Source organism: Falco cherrug, chromosome 12 (genome assembly GCF_023634085.1).
Source record: "Falco cherrug isolate bFalChe1 chromosome 12, bFalChe1.pri, whole genome shotgun sequence".
NCBI classification, from domain to species: domain Eukaryota; kingdom Metazoa; phylum Chordata; class Aves; order Falconiformes; family Falconidae; genus Falco; species Falco cherrug.
This window is the reverse complement of record NC_073708.1, coordinates 932,975-954,069: the sequence shown is the minus strand read 5'-3', so window position 1 is coordinate 954,069 and position 21,095 is coordinate 932,975. Positions and strand designations below refer to the sequence as shown.

The 21,095-nt window shown below is 39.7% G+C and overlaps 1 protein-coding gene across 14 annotated transcripts in view; it reads left to right on the top strand.

Annotated features, from left to right (window-relative positions):
• The window catches only part of PTPRC (protein tyrosine phosphatase receptor type C), a 70,165-nt gene that overhangs the window by 25,875 nt on the left and 23,195 nt on the right, over positions 1 to 21,095 (top strand). For 2 of the 14 annotated variants that reach the window (XM_014280630.3, XM_014280631.3), the window contains 9 exons: positions 12,899 to 12,994; positions 14,105 to 14,200; positions 14,563 to 14,589; positions 15,035 to 15,169; positions 15,943 to 16,029; positions 17,406 to 17,438; positions 18,227 to 18,436; positions 19,077 to 19,178; positions 20,045 to 20,191. In XM_014280630.3, the coding sequence (XP_014136105.1) occupies positions 12,899 to 12,994; positions 14,105 to 14,200; positions 14,563 to 14,589; positions 15,035 to 15,169; positions 15,943 to 16,029; positions 17,406 to 17,438; positions 18,227 to 18,436; positions 19,077 to 19,178; positions 20,045 to 20,191 (933 nt within the window). The remainder of the gene's footprint in view (positions 1 to 12,898; positions 12,995 to 14,104; positions 14,201 to 14,562; positions 14,590 to 15,034; positions 15,170 to 15,942; positions 16,030 to 17,405; positions 17,439 to 18,226; positions 18,437 to 19,076; positions 19,179 to 20,044; positions 20,192 to 21,095) is intronic. The other 12 variants (XM_027806576.2, XM_055724342.1, XM_005440094.4 and 9 more) reach the window with 10 other exon arrangements.

Genomic DNA, 21,095 nt, shown 5'->3' with positions numbered 1-21,095 from the left:
CAGTGCCCACTTCCTAGTTGTGCTTGTGGCTGGGGTGATATTAGGGGTGTTACATGCTCACACTCTTGACTCTGTAGCAGTCCTGATTCAGAACATCATCTTAATTCAAACTATGAGCTTAATTCCTACTGAAGTCCATGATGAATTTGTGGGCAGAAGTGGTCTCTTGGACACTTAACAGAACTTTTTGGCCTTTTTCTTTCGTTCATATTATCAAATTTTTGCAACATATATATGAAACACTGTATAGGTGCTAAATAATATGTCCAAGTGTCTTAACCTGCACAACTGAAAATTTTCTGATGTATTCCCTTAGTTAAATTAACCAGGTCACATGGTCATAAATTCATCAGCATTTCAACCAAATGATGTTAAAGTGTAAACTTTGAAAGTATAAAGATTTGCATATACTGTGCCTTTCTGCTTCAGCTTTTCCATCAGTCCTCACAGAAAACATGACACATGCTGCTTCCAAAATGTTCCAGCTATGTTTATGTGTGTATACAAGCCTGAGACTTGTTTTACAGATCCGATCGGGTTTCTGACCTCCCACTTCCAAGTGGGAGCTGTTCTTGCTATTGTAATAAGACATGCAATGCTACTATATACTTCCTTTTATTATCAGACATGAGAAATGTTTACAGATCTGCTGAATTTCTTGGCCTGTGCATTGCTGTGCCTATATAAAGAGTGTAAAATTATTTGGAGCATGAAATTGGATGTTCTCTTAGCTTTGGCCTGAGGGCTTTCCCTGGGTCCCTATACTTTGAAAGGTGCATAAAATTATTTTCCTAAGTTCTTGTTTAGCATCTTTATCTAGTATCTTTGATTTTACTTTTCTTGTCCAGACTGCTCGATTAATAGTTTTAAAATTAAAATTATAATAAAAAATGAAAACCAGAAAATGTTTATGAAATGCTAATGAAAACTGCTTGCCACATACAAAAGATGCAAGCATAGGCTGTTTATGTTTCTTTTGCCTTGAATTATTTAAAACGATACTGAAATTAGTCTTCAAATCCTGAGGAACATGAACTTTAGATTTTCACAGTTTCTTTGCTGGAATATGGGGTACCACCAATCTCTGTGAGCAGAGTGGAGTCCTTCTATTCTGAGCCATTATTTTAATCTCATGAAACATTCAGCATGCACTGTCTTTTAGAAAAGAATGGGCAGCGCAGGATTTAAAAGCAAAATCAGATGAACTGTTTTCCCCTCTGTTTGTGGTTATCAGATAGATTGTTAGTTAAAAGTTGGGGCTCACATCTCATATTTATTGTAATGCAAGTAGCAAACAGAGAAAGAGGGAAAAAAGCACATGTAGATAACTGCCCAGAGTTGGCCACCAAAATTGACGATCTGATTTTCAAAAAAAAAAAAAAAAAAAGGGGGATTGAGAAATCACTTTCACTCAAAGTTTTTATTCAATTCAGGAGGAGCTGTGCATGCTCAGCTCCCTTCTGAAATCTCTTCATTGTTGCTTCTGGCATGACATGAAGTACAGGTCTGTTCTCAACAGAGCTGGCTCAGCTTCCCTGAAGGGGCAGATCCCAGGTTTTGCAATCCAGATTTTGAGATAGTGAGAGGCTTTTGCATGTGTGCGCGCAGCATTCTGGGGAGCTTGGGTTCTAGGAGTTTCTCTCTCTGCAGCCCTTAGACTGTTCCTGTTTATGCAATCAGGCGGATGTGAACATATATTTTTTTTAATAGCACTTTCAGATCCCTTTTGTGCAAACTTCGTAATTTTTATTGAATTTCTAATCGCAATATGCCAGTTTAGTAGGATAGTGCCATTATCTGCACTTTGCATGGGGTGTTGCAGAGGCACAGGGATGGAGGGTACGTCCGACCACTCACACAGCAGTAAAATGTGGAATCCCTGGATAGGACTTGGGGTCCCAACTTTCCTCATACTGGCTGAGTACAAGATGGATTTCAGGTTATATGTCAAATATAGGAAATTTTCATTAATTTAAATACTGGTAATTTCTGCTTTTCAATAAAAAAAATAATGATTCCATATTAGTTTAGATAACAAATAGATATAAATAATTCTTAACAGGCAGTTTTTCTATAATATATTGATATGCTTCACTGAATGGATTACTTTTCAAATTATTTTTGCATGAAAAGCGGTGGTAGAATCTGACCCTTATATGATGCTTCCTGCCAACATTTTGTGTGTATATTTGACTGTGTTTTAAATGCTACACTAAGAAGTATACAGCTGGTTTGGCTGTTGATCAGTAAATACTGTTTGTCACAATATTTTATGAACAACGAAAATGTTATTCTGTTAGCATATTTGATGAATGATATTCAATTCTCATCATTTCTGGCCTGAATGTCTTAGAGGGGAAAAAAACCAGAAGCCAGGATAGTAACCAAGTAAAATCACTCTCCCTTGAAAGACAGAGTTTGCTGGCCCCGGAGGGGGAAAGAGCTGCCCAGCAGGCAGGGTTGGTACGGAACTGTTCTCCACCGAGCCGGGTGCGTTTTTTCTCTCTGTACTCTCTATCCTTTCAAGAAACAGAAGCTAGATGTCTATCAGCCAGTGCTGGTTAGGATCTTCTCTTCAGGCTGGAAGAAATCTGGGTCATAGGAGATGACTGAGACTAGCAGGATAGTTTAGAGCATTGCTGCTCGGAGATGGGAGGCTGGGACTTTGGCTCATGCAGCACGGGGACTGCTGACGGCCCTGTTAAGCTCAGAGCAAGAAGTTGTAGAAATACTAATGACAGATTGCTGGAAAACAAAATTTTCTATCTTTATTCTGATTTGTGCCTTTCTGCTGGAGTTAAGGATTTTGCAGAGGCTGGGACCATGCAGGCAGAGTAACTGAGCACAGTAAAACCCAGTGCTGCACACTGGAGGTACAGAGCGCTGCTATGTGCCTTACTCTGCTGGAGTAAAGCAGCTAGTTTTTTTCAGGCCTGAACAGCACACTCATCAGAGAATTCAATTAAACAACTGCGTTGTTCTTGTGAGCAGATAAAGTCAGATCCTCACTGACTCCACTGTGCTCGTCTGAACCGTGGGATGTGTTCTCACCAAAGACAGAAGGTGACGCCTCCCCACCTCCAGCCTTGGGCTCTGTAACAGGGATGCTTTAGTAGCAGCAAACACCACTGCAGTCCTCAAAGCACCATTCCTGTGAGCCACTTGGCATCTCCTGCATGTGTGAGAAATTTTGTATTCAGGGCGCTACCTGAAATGTGTGATTTTTGCAGCAATACTGAATTAATGGGAGCTTTACCTTGGTGACGGGAAGAACTATCCTGTGGGAACAGTGCAGCTACCACCTGTGCATTTACCTGTGTCACTGAACCAGAGGTATTCTCTGACTGCAACCTTGGAAAGACGTGTGGGGCTGTGGGCTGTCCCCAGCTCCTACTGCCGAGGGTCTCGATAGCTAGGTGCTGTCAGACTGTCGGAGCAGCCCCCAGGAACACGCCCTTGCAGCACTGTTGGGTGCTGCTCTGGTGGACTGGTGCTCTGTGGTTCATCACACTCTGGTCTTGCTGGCATGGAGCTGTGTGCCACCACTGAGCCCTGCTTGCCCTGCTCTCAGCCCTTGGCCAAGGTGAAGCCATGGCACTCCTGTGGTACCTTTATATGTACTTCTCATTAAAAAAAACCTGCAATGCATAAAAAAATCAAAGAATTGGTTTGTTAGGGACTAACCGTTTGTGATGACAAGTGGATCTGTGAATTTACATGGTACTAGATTGCTTATTTGTAGCATAGACATTTTCTAGGAATTTGTGAATGCCTGTCTCAAGTTTTGTGGGTGGTTTGTTTTTTTGTTTGTTTAATCTTAATATTCCTTTTGGAACACTGGAAATGTTCCTTTCCTTTTCTCCATATTGTCTGACTGAAACCTTTCCAGGCATAAGTTGTCTTCTACAGCCTGCATAGAACATCACACCAAGCAGTTATGTTTGGGATTGAGGAATACTGATTTTTTTTCTGCATTATAAATATAATTAAATTAAGAGGAAGCAGCTTCATTTTGAAAATCAGGCTTCCATCTCAAACTCTTTACTGGCTTAGAATACAACATGCATCTAAAGTTAAAAAAAACGAAAAAAATGAAAGAAAATGTTATGGTCTCTTTTCAGAGCCTATGCATTTTCTTTCCACTTTTGACTGTGCTTTGATTCCTATTTTTTTAGGAAAGCAAAGTATGTGCAAATCCAGGTCATGTCAGTTGGAGACGCAGAAGTTCAGAGCACCTGAATATCAACTATTTACCTCTGTCATCTGCACTCCTCCCTCAGCTCCCCCACACCAGTTAGCTGGTTTTGGTTGGGTCTTTAACATAGCAATGGATCAGAGAAAAATATTACTACAAAAAGGAAAAGCTCATAGACAGATGTAATTTCTTGAAAGAAATGTTTGTTTCTTTTTAAAAAATCACTGGGTGCATATTTTTGAAAATCACTGATTAGAGTCCCCACTGACATAATGCTCTCAGTAGGTACAGAGCTGTTGATCTAAGGACTTCATGCTAATAGATCTCTACCAAACAGAAGATATTTCAGATTTCAGCAGGCTTTATATTATCAGTGGCTATAATGCTGCTATTCATACAGTACTAGAATTTTTATGGTTTGATATTTGAGCTGATTAAAGATAGTTTAGAGAAGTATTTCCAAGCTGGTTTTGTTTGCAGAGCACAGGACCCATTTTCTATTGCTGACAAAATTCTGTAAAAAATAGTGTGCCATCAAGAAGAGATCTGCAAAACCAGGTAATACTTTTATCTTGAAGGAACTCAGACGTAGATAGAGAAGCAAGTCAGATATTTAAGTAACGCATGGTCCAATGGTTGCCCCTACCCCACACCAATAGTCAGTCAGTTCTCAGCCCCAGCCTCCTTTTCTGGTCAAAACTCTTGAGAACTGAACTGCCTTCAGCTGTGCTCCATAGCTCCCCAGGAGTGACAGAGTGGGCAACTGCAAAAACATGAGGAATTGAGAGGACAATGTAATAGTTGTGTCTGCTTTCCTCCTTTTGCTTGCTGTAAACAGTATGGATTCAACAAATCCAGAACCAACCTGTCGGTATCATTAAGCAGAGAAGTATGGTGTTAAGTGTTTCTTTCTGCTCATGGTAGATGTGGGAAAGGAAGATCAAGGAAGGTACAGCACGGCTAGAAAAGTCATAACTAAATTTAGGGACTGGCCCTTGATAACAGACAAGTTTAGCATGGTGTCAACGTGAGTCTGGCTCTTGACTTTAGACATGCACGAATGCTGAAAATATACAGAAAACAAAGCAAACAGGAGTTTTTCTTTTGCACATAGCACAAAATTGCCAAGCAAATACTGGCAGATCTTCCATTCCTCGTGTATAGGTATTTATCAAGGACTGTGGATAGTAGCCAGCATTTCACAGTTGAAGTCATTGTTACATCGGGGTTTGATACTCTCCCCTCTTGCAGACAATTCAAATGGTAACAAGTACTCCCTGCAAAGCAGCCTGGACACTATCCCAAAGATTGCCGCCCCCCACTCTCACATTAATGAACCTGTACAACTAAAAATAATTACAAATGCAAATTTGGTGAAGAGGAATTTAATAGGGAAATTTCATGACTGCACTAGAGAAGTTGTGGTTTAGCACTGAGATAGGTCTGATTGCTTGAGCATGTGGGTGCTATGGTAACTCAGTTTCACCATTTGGAAGCACTTAAGCTCTAAACCACAGTATGCTGCACCCTCTTCCTTTTGAGTAGGGTTCTGTAGAAGAAAAACAGAAGTAAACAGCATGAGAGAAACCACAGAGCAGCAAAGGTGTCGTTAGCTGCAGTTGTACAAGTGGGTTACTGCAGTTAAAGTCCTATGAAGACTGAGGATGTCATTTCAAGTGCAGTGCAATTGGTTGAAATGCCTTCCTTCTGCCTGCTACATACACTGTAGTCCTGGATATTTATTTTAAGTTTGCTAGAACCGTCTATGTGGCAAAAAGTATTTGAATTGCTGCTTTCAGTTTTTGTTCTACTTTGGGTTTATGGTTGTAAGAAATTCCAGATATCATTGGTAACAAATGTTGTTTCTATTACATTAATATTTCTTGAGGGAAATTTCTGTTTCTCTCTGTGGTTCTTTTTTTTCTGGAAAAATTAAACTCAAATTTATTTTGTGTAATCAGAAAATTCTTTTTTTTTTTAAATGGTCAGAAATATTTGATTTCATTTTAGATCAGTTGAGGAAAAAGTATTATTTCAGTATTTTTATTGTGCTTTTCTTCTTGTCCTTTCCTTAGAATAGGCTCTGTATGTTAGCAGAAGCTATCTTGGTATTAATTTTGTTTTAAATAATGACTGTTGACAAACTTTGATGTTTGTGCTTCCTTCTGTTTCCTGAGCCTGCAACATTGTATTCCTCCTTGTATCTGCCAGCTATAAGTTCTTCTTAATTCCATCTCTTTCTTCTAACTGCTGCCCTTGTACTTGATTGCTGGTTAATTTGAATTTTTCACCTTCTCCAATACTGTCAATGCAGCTTAATGCTTATACTTGACTCTGAAATTAAGAAGGAGAGAGACAACTCACATCCTGGAAGCTGGACAGCAAGGAGAGGGTCATAGATGTTAGGAACCATGAGCAAGCATTAATTTCAAAGGTTAATTTTCATTAAAAGAATAATAGCACCTCCTATTATATTTAGCTGCAGTGCAGGCCTGCACTTATTCCTGGGGTGCAGTTTGCTGGAAGCCTGCGCCTTCCACAGCGGAGTGCAGGTCTGAGCACTGGAGATGTCTCAGGAATAAAAAAGCCTTTGGCTCCCCAGGTGTATACTTTAACTAAAGATTAAAGGTGGTGGGACAGAGTGACAGGCTCAGGCTCTTACACAACGATCGCAGTGTGTTAAGGAGCCACTATGGGAGCCAATCATTAATTAACTTGTGTAAAAAGAAATCTTTTGAGAAATTCAAGTGGAAACTGTTCTAATTATCACTTTGGAGAGTCAGAATGGATGTTACATCCTGATTCAAAAGGAAACAATGGGCATTTCTCAATCAAAAAGTTTTAGGATTTCTGTTACATTAAAATTTACAGTTTCAACTTGTAATCCCTAATTTCCAGTGAAAATAAATATTCTAAATATTGCCTGTGGGAATAGATATTTTAATATTTACTTACCTTTGATTGTCAGCTACAGTAAATGTATAGCATGCCTATGATTACTGTAAGGCTGTGAAGATTTTGCCAATTAGGTTATGAATTACTTTGAAGCGATTTTGTAGCTGCATCTTCAATGACCATAAGCGTAGGGTTTTTTTTTTAGGACCCTCTGAAATGTCCCAGCTACCAGAGAAGTTTCTACATGTTAAACTCAAAGAGTTGACTCAAAACATGCAAAATTTCATATATTTTTAATGTGAATTTATATGGCATTATTTTAATCAATTAAAGAAACCCAACCGTTTGTACAGAAACTGGGAACAGTTTTTTGTTGTTTTTTTTTTTTTCTTCCCCAGAGCTAGTGATAAAGAATAAAGTGTAATTCTGCAGTCTGTGGTTATGAAAGCACTTCAGCACACATGATCCTACCTATAAAATTTGAGGGGTCCTCTGTGGTATAGAATTACCGAGATGTTTAAGTGTTTGCTAGCCTATTCATAGATCTGCCCAGAATTATTTATAAAGTAGCAATGGATGCCTTTATTTCGTGTTTGCAGCAAAAAGAAGCAGTAACATCTCTGGCCCTGATGCTCATTTACTTTAAGGTCCCTTTAGCTGGTTCTGGCAGCACAAGAGAGCCTTAAAGTAGGTGTGAATTACATCCTATCCCACTTGAAGTTTAAAAATAAATCAAAGAAGGGCGGCTGGCAGCGTTTTGTAAGGCTCCTTGCCTTACTCACCCTTCACCTCCCACCAGGAACTGTTCTTTTTTTTTGCAATTTAGTATTGGCTTGCGGTGGAGCTGACTAATGTCTGTGCTGTTTGCTTGAAGACCCCCTCAAAGAGTTTTACTCCATCTGAGCAAGCAGACCACATCCTGTTGCTTTTGGTGCAGAGGTGAAGAGCCCTTACCTCGCTGAAGCAGTGCTGTTCAGCTGTAAAAAGAGGGAAGACAGAATCTGGACCTACACTAGCTGCTTTGTGTAATGTGGGGGTTGCTGGGGTCTGTCCAATATGCTGAAGGATGGAGAGATCCTGGGAAAAGAGCAGCAGCTCTGGAGAATCACTAAGCATTTTTCCTGGCAGAAACCCCTGTCTGCCAATGGTTTTGCAGACACGAGGCTGAGAGGAAGGATCGCTTCCTCTGCTCCCTCCCCAGGCCTGGCAAAGACACACAGAGTGCAGCTGGATGTTCAGAGCCAGCTGGTATGGCATCACCCTAGATAAAACACCAAATGCACTATTAGCAGAAAGACATCCTCCTTTCCAGGCTTCTCTATGCTGCGTGCATCAAGGAATGCAACACTGCAGCGCTCCTGTGCTCAGCGGGGACAGCCTGAGCTGCTGGCGTGCAAATGCCAGCCCTGGCCCAGCTCCGCAGGAAATACAAAACTGGGTCTATTTTACCCACTGTGCAACTTCAACAGCACAACTGAGCTAAAAGGCACATTTCTTGTCATCAGCTAATGTATTTTTTCCTGTATAAACATGATAGTGCTTTTAGGCTCTTAAGGCAGATTCAACAGTATGGATAAGCTGGAGCTCCCTTTAGTAACACGTGCACAGGAACCGTGTGCTGGTACCTCCTTCTGCTCAAGAAGATCAGGCTCTGGACTTCTTTGAGACACAGTATTCTAGTTCTGAGTTGCCTTCTGTTGAGTCATTTGGTCCTGCCAAGAGGAAAACTTTTCCACTTTATTCTGTCTTTCCCGAAGGACAGCAGTGAGCTGTAACTTCTTACACAGGTGCAAGCACAGCTCACTGCAGTGAGCGCCATCACTACTGCATCGGCGACAGAGCAGCTCCCGTACCTCCAATGTGACCCATACAGCCTGCTGCTCTCAGGCTTTGAAGCGTTTGGCTCTTCTGTGACCTGGTTTCTTTCACAGTTTTTGTGTTTGCTGTTCTTGATGAACATTGAAAGGGTTCTTCAAAATACGGTAGTCCTATGTTTCACTCCCAGGGCCTGAGTGTCTTTGAGCTTTCAGGAGCTCACCCATTTCAAGTGTATTACGTCGACAGCCTGTCATTCCCTCTCAAACCTTTTTTCCAGGCAGCAGCTGCACTGTCTGCCAGCTGGTAGCCAGAGAGCAAAGGGAACAGCAGTGATTAGCCGGGCTCCTGCCTGCCCGTGGGGTGTGCTGGCTGGACCTTTTTGTAGGGCACCCGACTAAGGCCGGATCTGCTCAAACGTTACTGATGGGTTGCAAATCTTTTGGGTAAGTCAGCAGGAACCAACTGGTGGCAAAATCAAGAGAAGGGAAAGGGAAGCTTAGAAAAGTTCCTTCAGTAGTAGAAACTTTTTGTATACTTCAATCCTTCTGCTTGGGCTATCTGAGCCTATCATACCCATACTATCTTAAAAATGTCTTATCACTGGATGTAATTTAAGATTTGAGAAAAGGTTTGGGATAGTTCCTGTTTAAACCCAGAGCAACTTGCTTAGTTTTGTAATCATCAGGCTTTCATACTGCATGGCATGTTTTCTGGGGGCTGGACATCCCTATTAAATGTTAATGATACTAGATTTCAGCTCTCAAAATTCCAGAGTTATCTTTTAGAGTATAAACATGAGCAGTGAGCAGACAGTTTTGACTTTGAGGTTAACTTTGGTAACCCAAGATTAGCCGAGACATAATTGTTACCTGTGGGATGTATTGGGAAAAGTAAATTAAGTGCACCAATATGCCTATTAATATTGGAGTAACACAGTCGGGTGTGTTGGGATCCTCTGTTCCCCTTCCATTTATATGGGGCAATGTATCTGCTTTGCTGTTTGGGAGGGGTTTGTAGTGTTCTAGTGCCACCTATTGAATTCTTCTCAACTGCATCCTATTCCATTGCTGTAATAAATCATAAAATAAAATAGAATCATAGAAGAGCAGGAGACCTCTAAAATGCTTAGAAGGACATAAAACTGCCATGAAATTCTGTAAAAACTCCAGTACTTATTTGGAGGGAAAAAAGGGCAAGCCTGGGAAAAAACCTCCTGTTTTAAGAAGTGATCTACTCTTGACGCTGGTCTGAGTAGGGCAGTTGGACTAGACGATCTCTTGAGGTCACTTCCAACCTCGAGTTCTATGATTGTGTGTAACATTTAGCATCTGTCACCGTGAGTGAGCTAATAAACTTCATGCTGTATTTAAGCTAGTAGCATTATTCCTAACTTTGCAAGAAAGAAGATGGGGAAAAGGACTTTCACAGGAATCTTAAGGGAGTGAGTGAGGCAACGAGAAATTCAACACTGTGACAGTCTTATGAACCCTCTTTTGCTTGTATCTTCCTTCATTTGGAAGAGGGAATCTTGAAGTATATATTTTTGTCTTCATCATGTTTGAATTAGAGATCAGTAAATAGCTTGAAAAGTATTTCTAAATGTTTCATTAATCTCTGATCAGAGTTTCATTTAGGACTTTCTCTGCAATTCCTTTTATTCTTCTCTTGGAAACAGTTGTTTAAGTGAAGGATGATCTGTATAGATGCTCACAGAAAGTTAATTTTTGACTTAAGGTATGTTTAATGAGCTGAACCAAAGTAAGATTTGGGAAGGAGGGGGAATAATTGATTCTTCAGTTCATAAGCCAGTTGAAGAAAGAAAAATCATGTCATGGAACTTAGAGTGACCAGCTTTCAAACACTGAGTTTAAAAAAACATGAAGATGCATGTAAAGTTGATTGCTCGTGGCAAATATGAATGAATATACATGTTAGATTTTACAAGGTTCCTTGGCAGTCTAATGTATACAGTTAGATTAGACAATTGCTGTCAATAAATGTTCCAGTCCTTACTGTTAATTGCAGATGCTGGAGATACATCAATAATTCAAAAAATTGTCTGCATTTTTCTTCTTGTCTGTAACATCTCTCAGGTTGGGAAGCTTCATCTGCCAATTCTGTAGCTCTAGAAAAGTAAATGTGGTTCTGTGTTTCAGGATATATAGACTAGAGCTGTTAACATTGTGGCTTCTAAGCCATTTATTCAGTTATTAAGTTATTCAGACTGTTGTCAGTCTACTACATTTTTTACAGATTATATTTTTACAATTAAGAACAGTTTTATTTTGACAGTTTCATATGATTTCAGAAAAACTATAGGCAGGCCCTTATCCTCACCTCATGGACCAGATTTTAGGCAACATCTCTCCCTACTTCTATAATGAATGAAGTAGGTAGCTCTGCATTACTAATTTTAGCTGAACTTCATTTTAGTTTCATTGATACTTTTTCTTTAAAATACCAGACTATTGGCTTTTTCCAAATTTTAATTTGTAGAAAGAGATCTTGAATAATGTACAGTCCACAACAAATTCAACTGTTCACTATAAAAGTATTTACAAGATTTTAGTTTTTGTTTACATTCATTTTTATATTATGGCTTATACACATTTCATGACACTTCTGAGCATAAAGAAATTGCTCACTCTCCACAGGTGACTGTCATCACTGGTTGTGTTTTATTAATGGTTATTGTTGGTCGTCTGAACTGTCTGTACGGGGTGCAGAATCCATGGTGGCTATTGAGCAGCCAACATGTGCTGCTGCTTGTTGGGTCGATAAGGAGAAAATCCTGGAGTCCCAGGAGATCTGCCCGTGTTGAGCTTCTGTGTCAGAGGTGAGATATGTGGGTTTGATGCTGGTACATGAACAGGGCAATAGAACACGTATCCTTCATAAGTATTGCAGTTTTTCACATAAACCTGGATTTTTGCTTTAAAGTTTGAAGGAGTTTATTTTCAAAAGTGTAGAGCTACAACAGTTGTGAAGTACCACATAGGGAAGATGAAATAACAGAGAAATTATAAACAGTAAAGCAGTATCTGAAAAACACAAATGGCAAAAAAAACCCAACAAAACAAAACAACCCCAAAATTCAGGAAAGTAGTAGAAAAAGGGAGAGAAAGGAAGACCCAGATGGGCAGATGACAGTTTGTGGACAGTCACAGCAAGGAATTCCTGACCAAGTGGGTTTGTTCCTTGCTGAAAGCATATCGGCCTGTTAGAGAGAGATGTCTTGAGGGAATACGCATACTTTCGGGATGATTTCAGGATTCTCATGTCAGAATGGAAGCTTCTAATCCTCAAAATGAGTAAAGAATATAGCGATGAGGACAAACTTATGGTTCCAGCCATTGCCATCTATTTTTTGTCTCTAGCAACAGAAATTTTACATTACATAAACACAAAATGTTTTGGGTCAGGATTTCAAAGCAGAGTGTAAAAGTGAGGCTTGTTTTATAGTTGTGAAAAGTTCCTGGCTCCCAGCTCAAGTCAAGAGTTATTTTATAACCTGAAGATAAGAGTTATTTGGAGAGATTCTTAAACATCAGCAGGATGGTCCAGGAAGGGTGCTGCCATTTATAAATTAATATTAGAGAAAGTAAACGACTTTCAGGAACGCTGAGGCTTGGCTTTGCAGCCCTTGTGTGGCGAGAATTATAGACAGGATTTTTCGTGACAACAGAATTAGTGGTGATGTCTCTTCTTAGCAATAAAATTGGTCTTCGTTCAGGAAAACGTCACCTTCTATTTGTTGATACTACTTCTATACACTGCTCTGTGATGATGCGAAATAATTTGAGGGTTTTAGCTTTTGGTATTGCAAAATATATTGATAAACATGAAAAATTTTAAGTATCCCCCAGTCAAATATGTTCTGAAAAGCATGGCTCGCAGAAAGCCATACAAACCATTTCCCTTTGTCTACTCTAGATGAACTTCTCACCTTCATGCATTGCTCACTGATGATATCTTTTCCCTACTGTGCAGGAGGAGATGAAAATCTGGCAACTGCCAGCTCTCCCTCCCCTGTGTCACTTTCACCTGCACGCTCCACATCACTCTCACCTCCAGGCACTGCTGAAGGTAATGGTGAATTCAGGACCACCATATTGCTTCTTTTCTGTTTTAGCTGAACTGGCATCTACTTCTATCATACATTGGTTAACCACATCACTCTTAAAGCCATCTGGTGATGTGTGTTGACTGAGGTTAATTATATTCTAACAACATTTGTTAATGGGATGAGGACATATTTAGGTTTTTATTTTAATTAAATCAAAGGTGTGGATTTAAAACGTGTTTTTCGAAGAAAGCAATCAGAATTCAAGCTATAACAGGCTGCTGTTTTGAGTTCATGTTTTCCTTATGGACACCCCTTCCTCCTGAGCTCTTAGATGAGAGTTTGATGCTGAGCTGTCACAGTGGCACTTTCCTGCAATTCATGCAGAGCTCCTCAGGCACCATAGCAGGATCTGATGACTGTGGGAAGAGGGATGTTCCTGGGTCAACAACATGAAACAAAATCACCTCAATCCGTCTGGGCTTTTTGCAAGTTGCACACCAATTCGCCTCTTTCAGCTGTGTTTTCAAATACCTGAAGTCAGTGCATCTCTGACACCTTGCTAAAGGATGATCAAATCTCTTTGCCACAAAGGCATCCCAATCAAATCAGTGGGAATTTGGAATTAGTGGTCTTGCAGACCTAACTGCAAGCCAGGCTCTTGCAATAAAGCCAAGTGTATGTGTTGCACAGCCTGGGTAGGAATCGGAGAGCAACGTGAATTTGTTCTTTTTTGCCAGAGGCAGAAACAATTCAACATTATCAAAGAATCATCATAGAATGGTTTGTGGGTTGGAAGGGACCTTAAAGATCATCTAGTTCCAACTCCCCTGCCATGAGCAGGGACACCTTCCACTAGACCAGGTTGCTCAAAGCCCCATCCAGCCTGGCCCTGAACACTTGCGGGGATGGGGCATCTACAGCTTCTCTGGGCAACTTGTTCCAGTGTCTCACCACCCTCACAGTAAAGAATTTCTTCCTAATATTTTATATAAATCTACCCTCTTTTAGTTGAAAACCATTACCGCTTGTTCTATTGCTAAAAAATTCAGAGCAGCTGTTAGCCTTTCTGTTTGCAACGAGTTTCTCACTTTCATGCATTGCTCACCTGGTATTTTTTCCTCACTGTGCAGCAGGAGATGAAAATCTGGCAAACACCAGCTCTCCCTCCCTTATGTCACCTCCACCTGCACACTCCACATCACTCTCACCTGCAGGCACCGCTGAAGGTAACAGTGAATTCAGGACCACAGCGTTGCTGCTCATCTGTTTCAGTGAACTGGCAGCACCACAGCCCTCCTGGTGCTGTCTCCACCCCTCAGGCTGCACAGCATAGACTCCTGGCTCAAAGAAAAATTATTTTTAATGTGGACACTATCAGTCCACGTATCATGTATGGCTTTATATTTTGGGGGTCTGGTTGTTGCTACATGCCACTAAATATGACTTCAGAATGTATAATTCCCCGGGGAAAGCTCCACGGATGGTTAAGGGGAAGGAATGTTTCTGTCTATATTTTTGGCATATATGCTTGTGTTTAATTCCTTGAAGTTTAACTTACACTTTCTCTCTCTCTCTCTCTCTTTCTAAGGAGTTGAGTCAGCAACGACTACACCTGGTAAGCAACTTTTAATTTACATTACAGACCTGCACTGATTTTTTTTCTGATCATTTCTTCTCTCCTTTTCCTGTGTGCCATTATCTCACAGAGTGTGTATTGCCTTTTCATTTAGCCCAACGAAATGAAATACACTGTCTTAAGAGGCAGGAATATTGGACAAATCTGGTTTTGAGTCATGAATTTGAGTATATTTTAAACCACAACATTTAAAAAAGAGGTACAGTCAGTGCCAAAAAAGATTATACTTACTGGATGTTCAGCTGACCCCTGTTGGACCCCCCCGGCACCTGGAGTGTTTGGTGTGCCTTTGCTGACTAAGGAGCTCACAGTGCCCCAGTACGAGAGCACCCCAGCCCAGTCCTGTGGTGTGTGCAGCTTTGTGTCCTTCCTTGACCAGGTAGCCTCCGAAGCGTTAACGAAACTGCTGTACCTCTCGCTACAGGTGCCTTTCCTGCAGACAGCACATACTTCTCCACGCATGCAGGCTCTGTCCCTGCCACGGGACTCAGCAACCCAGCACGCACCACTGCTGCCCTCACCACACGCGCTTCCATTGCCTTCGAGAATGCTTCATCAGGTTTGCCATCTTCCTTTAGACACCACTTGCTGCTCTCTGAACTGTAGGGGAAAGCTCAGCAGTTCAGCCTCAGGGTAGCCTTTTCCAGCTTATGGTTCATCAAATAGAAAAGGTATCTGCAATTTGGTGTAGTGACAATACCAGAATTATTTCCAGAATCTGGTATCTGATGGCTAAGTCTTGTAGACATCACAATAGTATCAAAATTCCAGCTGCTGTCAACAATGCTGTTGCCAAAGCAAGAGCACTAGGAATGGATCTAAAAGAGAATACAGAAACCTGTCAGTGGTTTATAAGCAGGGAGAGAAATACTAAGATATAGTAAGTAATACAGTAAGCAAGGTATGCGATCTGGCCAGCGCACACTACTGGATGTTTTCTTCTGAAAAAGCACAAGCACTGTTCATTACTGCATTTTACTATAAGACTGTAGAAAAATGTTTAAGTTTTTCCCAGTTGACAATTATTAATGCCATTTTTATGTTGACTTCATCCTGGATTATGCCTAAATAATGACCAAAACTTTGTCCTCGTACATTGCAAAATTCCTTACTACGTGGTTTACGCCCCCAAAATTTGTTTTCTAGCCAAATACTCATTTTCTGGTTTATTGGGTATGTTAACATGATTTTTATTTCAGCACTCTTCTCTAAATTACAAAAAACCCAGAAGAAAATAAAATAATGCAATAGTGTAAGACATTTCTGATGACACAGCCATATGAAATAATGAATTTTACTTTTAATGCTGATATGTTGTTTATTTCCTTACAGATGATTACAATTCAACATCTTTGCACAGCACCATCTCACCAGTCAGCATGCCAGCAAACACTGGGATCATCCCCACTCACACAATAGGTGACAAACTTGCACACAGTTATCGCAATTATGATGCTGCAAGCACAGAAAATGTGTTAGAATGAGGGAATTTGTTCTGAATTTCTCTTATCAAACTTAGGCATACAAATTAGGCATACAACTGCATTAAACTTAAGGGGTTTTTTTAGGAATCTTATTAATACTTTATGAGTGATATTAAAGATACCAGATTTGCTACTTGTCAAGCAAGTGAAAAATAGAAATTATTTCCACACAGTGCCATAGTAAGCAGGGGAAGTCTGTCAACTACTGTGTCAGTACTCCTTTTGATATTCACAGAAATTTGCCCAAGCAGCAAAACAGTATGAATACATCCAAGATCTGTGTGCTTCTCTGTTTTCTGGTGGCTCACCTTTTGTTTCACTTTGCATTAACATTTTCTTGGGATCTAATGTTGCAAATGTTTACGCATATTATTATTGCAATTGGGCTGTAAGGAATTACTCGGGTCAGTAAAACTATATGTGTGTGCTTGGGCAAAGTACATCTAGGAGTTGGACTCTTACTGTCTTTGTAACTGCCCTTCAAGCAGCTGTAAGCTGCTGTCAGTTCTTTGACAAGCTGAGTTTAGCTTTTACTTGTGGGTCGTCTGCCCCTAACCGTCTTGGTAACTCTCCCCTGGCCCTTCTCAGTTTACCCTCTCAAGAGCACTACTCAGCCAGATGACTCCCAGTCTGGAAGGATGCAAATCTAGGGCCTGTCTTCTATGAAAGAAAATAAATATCAGTCTCTTTTGGTAATACTTATACTATAGTATATTTTAAGCATTTGTTTTCAGGATGAAGTTCTTTACTCAAGCTTCCATACAGATTTTCTAAAAACCAACTCTTAATTTCTTTTGGGCATTTCACTGTAAAAATAGTTGTAAAATGATTTGTACTGTTGCATAAATCTCTTTCCAAAGGTAAGAGTAACTGTGCAAAAAGTAGGTAAATTTCGTTTCTTTAGTGACATCAGATACTGTTCAGTTAGCCTTTGCACAGCCTACGTATCCTGGGAAATTGCTACAGCTTATCATACTGCTATGAGAATGTGTGATTTTGGAATACTCTTGTGTAACTTTTTATGCAGAAAAGTTATTAACAACCAGTTTGATTTGTAGTCAGTGATGTCATTGGAAAATGATGAAAGACACATGATCCCTAAAATAAATAGTTTAAAAATGAGGTTATGTGTAGTGGATGTTTTCTTCCCTTTTCAAATGTGAGTGGAATACTATTACAATTACTTGTATTGAATTTAATGAATGAAGAGTCTTGGCCAGTATCAGCCACCCTCCTCCAATGCTCTGTGAAAAACAAAAGCCAAACCTGCTGAGCTACACCTTCATTTTGTTTTGTATTCTTTTCTTGTAGAGCCTCCCATAGTGACAACTGAAGAACCTTGTGGTAAGAACCAAACCCTTTCCTATTCCACAGTGCTGACATTTGACCAAATCAGTAAACTCAAATACAGAAAAAAAGGAAAACTGACCAGTTAGCATCTCAGGTTATTTTATAAACTGTCTTCCAGTTCTGGATGAGTAGGAATAAAGTTATAAACATTTGTGGTCTTCTCATCTTCATTTACAGTTCTGTTAAGTTGCCTTGCACTATGCTGTTGATATCATGGCTGCAGAAGAGATCTGCCTTCCTTCCACTAGGCACTCTCTAATTTTTCCCCATCATGCTGATAATCACATGCTGCAAACCGCAATTCATAACTAAAGTAAAACTAAAGTTTATGCATTGGTTTATCTCTCTTCAGAATTAGAGACCTCTCCTTTCTAATTGTCAGGACAAACTATAGCCATTATTTACTAGATGGTTGTGAAATGCTTTGAATAAGAAAATTTGAAATCTCTGTTCAAGCAAATGATTCAATGTGACAAAACAAAGTATTCCATTTTGAAATAACATTTGAAATTAAAGCAAATCTGGTTCTGGAATTCTCATCTTTTTAATTCTTTAACTTTCCTACATAGAGAATTATTTTAAAGGGTGTTTTTTTTCCTAAGGGAATTTTCTGTTTTGACCTAACAACTGTTTAAAGTAAAAAATAAAAATAAAGAATATGGAGCAGTTAATTTTGCTGCATTTTTTGATTCTTAAAACATATATGGCACTAGGGGTGCGATAAAACTTTTAATGGGTTTAAAATTTGGCATAAAATCATTGTTTGCTCTTTTTTATTTTAGATATGAAGTACATTATAACACGTGTAGAAGATGACAAGAACATGGCTAAAGTTACACTGAAAAATCTCAGAAAAAACAGAGAATATGTTATTTTGGGGTATAAGAACTTTCGTGTGGATTCCAGTACTTATACAGTAAAACTTCAGAGATGCATGAGATATACAGTTAGAGTTAAAAATTGTGCAGACGAATATCTTATTGTTCCACCTGGTAGGTATAGAAGGGTAGAAGGGTTTTAGTAGTTCCTTTCCCTCTCCCCTCTCCACTCTCCTTTTCTTTCCCTTTTTTCTCTTTCCCTTTTCTCTTTTCCTTTTCTACATACAGCAATTTATCTTTCCTGGATTGCTTAGTCTGTCTATTGTTGTCTTTTTTCAAAGACTCAGAAGATTTTCATACTTTGTGCTTGGTTTGCAAGATATTTTGAAGCTGCATCTTAAAACATCTCAGTATTTTCTTAAAGGAGGGTGTAAAAAAATATAATTTTCTTGTTGTAAAGGAGAAAAGGGAAGTTTAACTAAATTAGCAATATACAGCATGGTTAGCAATAGCAAGACCAGCCAGCACTTGAAAGCTACTATTTATACTGGACATTTTGTTCACTAAAGAGATTGTTGGATTAAAAGTTTCATTTAATATTTTAATACCAGCAGCGTCTTTAGGTTTGTAAAAAAAGCTTTGTAGGCTTTTTCAATTTTTACTTTCCATCCCTTCTTAAATTCTTTGTATGTTATTCTGTGCCAATTGTATCTTCATATTGTAGAACAAGTCCACAAATGTAAAAGAAAAAATTGCTATTTAAAGAATCAATATAGCCAATGTCACAGTCACATATAATATTAAACCTTTTCAGAGAGCAGCAATAATGCTTTCAAAGTTGAGAATGAAACCAGCACATCTGCAAAATTATGTTGGGAAAACTCTGCCTGTGCTAATGTGACTGTTAGCTGCAAAGGTAAGACACCTCTAAGGTATTTAAAAAAGTTTTTTAAAATTTATTTCTTTATTTTAAAAAGCAATGTTGATCTTGTCTTTCAATGAGAGACTGGCAGATTTAAATTAATTGTACAAGTTTGAGGGAAAGGCTGCTCAGAATTTCTGGGATCACCAGGCTGGGGACTATGGTCCCCAGGCACTGCAGGTCTGGGGAAAGTTCAAACCCAGAGAGCTCATGAGCTTACCAGCTTCACAAACTGCAGACTTCTGGAGATTTTGAGGTTCCGCTTGATGGTCTGAAGGGGAGCTGCGAGACTGGGAATCCTGCAGTCTGTGGGTCTGCTGTGAGCTGATCCCTTGCAGACTACTGGGCAGCTGGCTTTGCAGGCTCCTGGATGGCAAGAATCCAGGTTTGCTGCCCTTTGAGCCGGCCAGCCTGAAGATCTGCTTGATGAAAGGCGCCTAGTGTGGTGGGGAAGATATGGATTCTGGATGTCCTTATGTGTCCCAGAAAAAATGTTTGATAAATGCTTGGGGCTGGGGATTGCATGTTTTAGGGAGCTGAAGAGTTAAGAAGCCACACCAGGGTTCTGCCAGACTCCCATGAAATGTTTTGATTTTGGTGGGAAAACTGTTTTCTAAGAAAGTCAAATCATATGAGCTTTACTGATGAAAATTAAAGATCTATGCAAACTAAGTTAGTATAAAAGAACTTAAACCCTAGTGTTTGGATTACATTGAATGCTCTTCTGTTTGGAATACTATCTATGATAGTTTGTTACAAATTGTATTAAATAAATATGGTAGAGAAAATCCTAGTTAAAATGGTACCATGTACTTTTGGAATTGTGAAAAATATTGATAAAGCTCTTTTTTTGTCTACAGGTTTATCAGACATTACAGAACTAAACCAAAATTGTACAGAGCTGGATGGTTTATTACCCAACCATCAGTACAGCTGCACTGGTACCATACAATTTTTTGAAAAGAATGTTTCCAGCCAAACCTTCAACATAACAACAGATTATGGTGGTAAGTGTAATGCTTATTTTTCCTTTATGTTTCACTTCTTTCTGGAAACCGCTACTATGAATCCCACGATCTCCGTTTCCTGGGGTTGAACATACATTTTGAGCAGCATGCTCAGCTACTCTCAGGTTCTTGTCCAGCTCTTCCCGCCTTGTCTCCTGCCCTTGTGGTTGTTCTTTGGCTGCAGGCACAGTCTGCCTTTCCCTCTCCAGCCTCAGTCCCAGTCTTCCAGTCTGATGCCTTCCTCTCCTTCTCTCAGAGATGGTGATTTTTTTTTTTGAGGGTGAGAACATAGCCAAATGTAAGGAACTGTGAATGAAAAAAAAAACCAAAACCAGACCTAAAAGTGCAGGCTTTGTCAAAAACAAACGCTAAGTTCTTGATTTGAAAAATATGTGATAGCATAATTGCAAATAATGTCTCCAGATAAAATGATGTGTTCTTCCAAAGCATCATCCTTGGAAGTAGCTTAGGTTTTTTTTCTGAAGTAAAAAGGAAATCAACCTAGATCAAGTAACCTGCAAATAAAAATGCAGGTCAGACATTTAAAGTTTTTTTTTTAAAATTATAAAGAAATCAAACCAATATATAACATTTGGAAATGTTGGACAATTTTAGTAATATAGGGTATTGATGTATTCACCTTGTCCTGAATTAATTTAATTTTTGAAATTGCTCTAATATGATGCTGTCCTGGTTTCAGGTGGGACGGAGTTAAGTTCTTAGGAGCTAGTGGAGCCTGTGCTGTGGCTTTGATGTGATTTGATGTGAGACTTTTCAGCTCCTCAGGCCTCCTTAGCAAACCGGCCTGGGGGGGCACAAGGAACGGGGGAGGGGACACAGCCAGGCCAGCTGACCAGACCAGACCAGAGGCATTGCATACATTCCATACCATGGGATGTGCCGG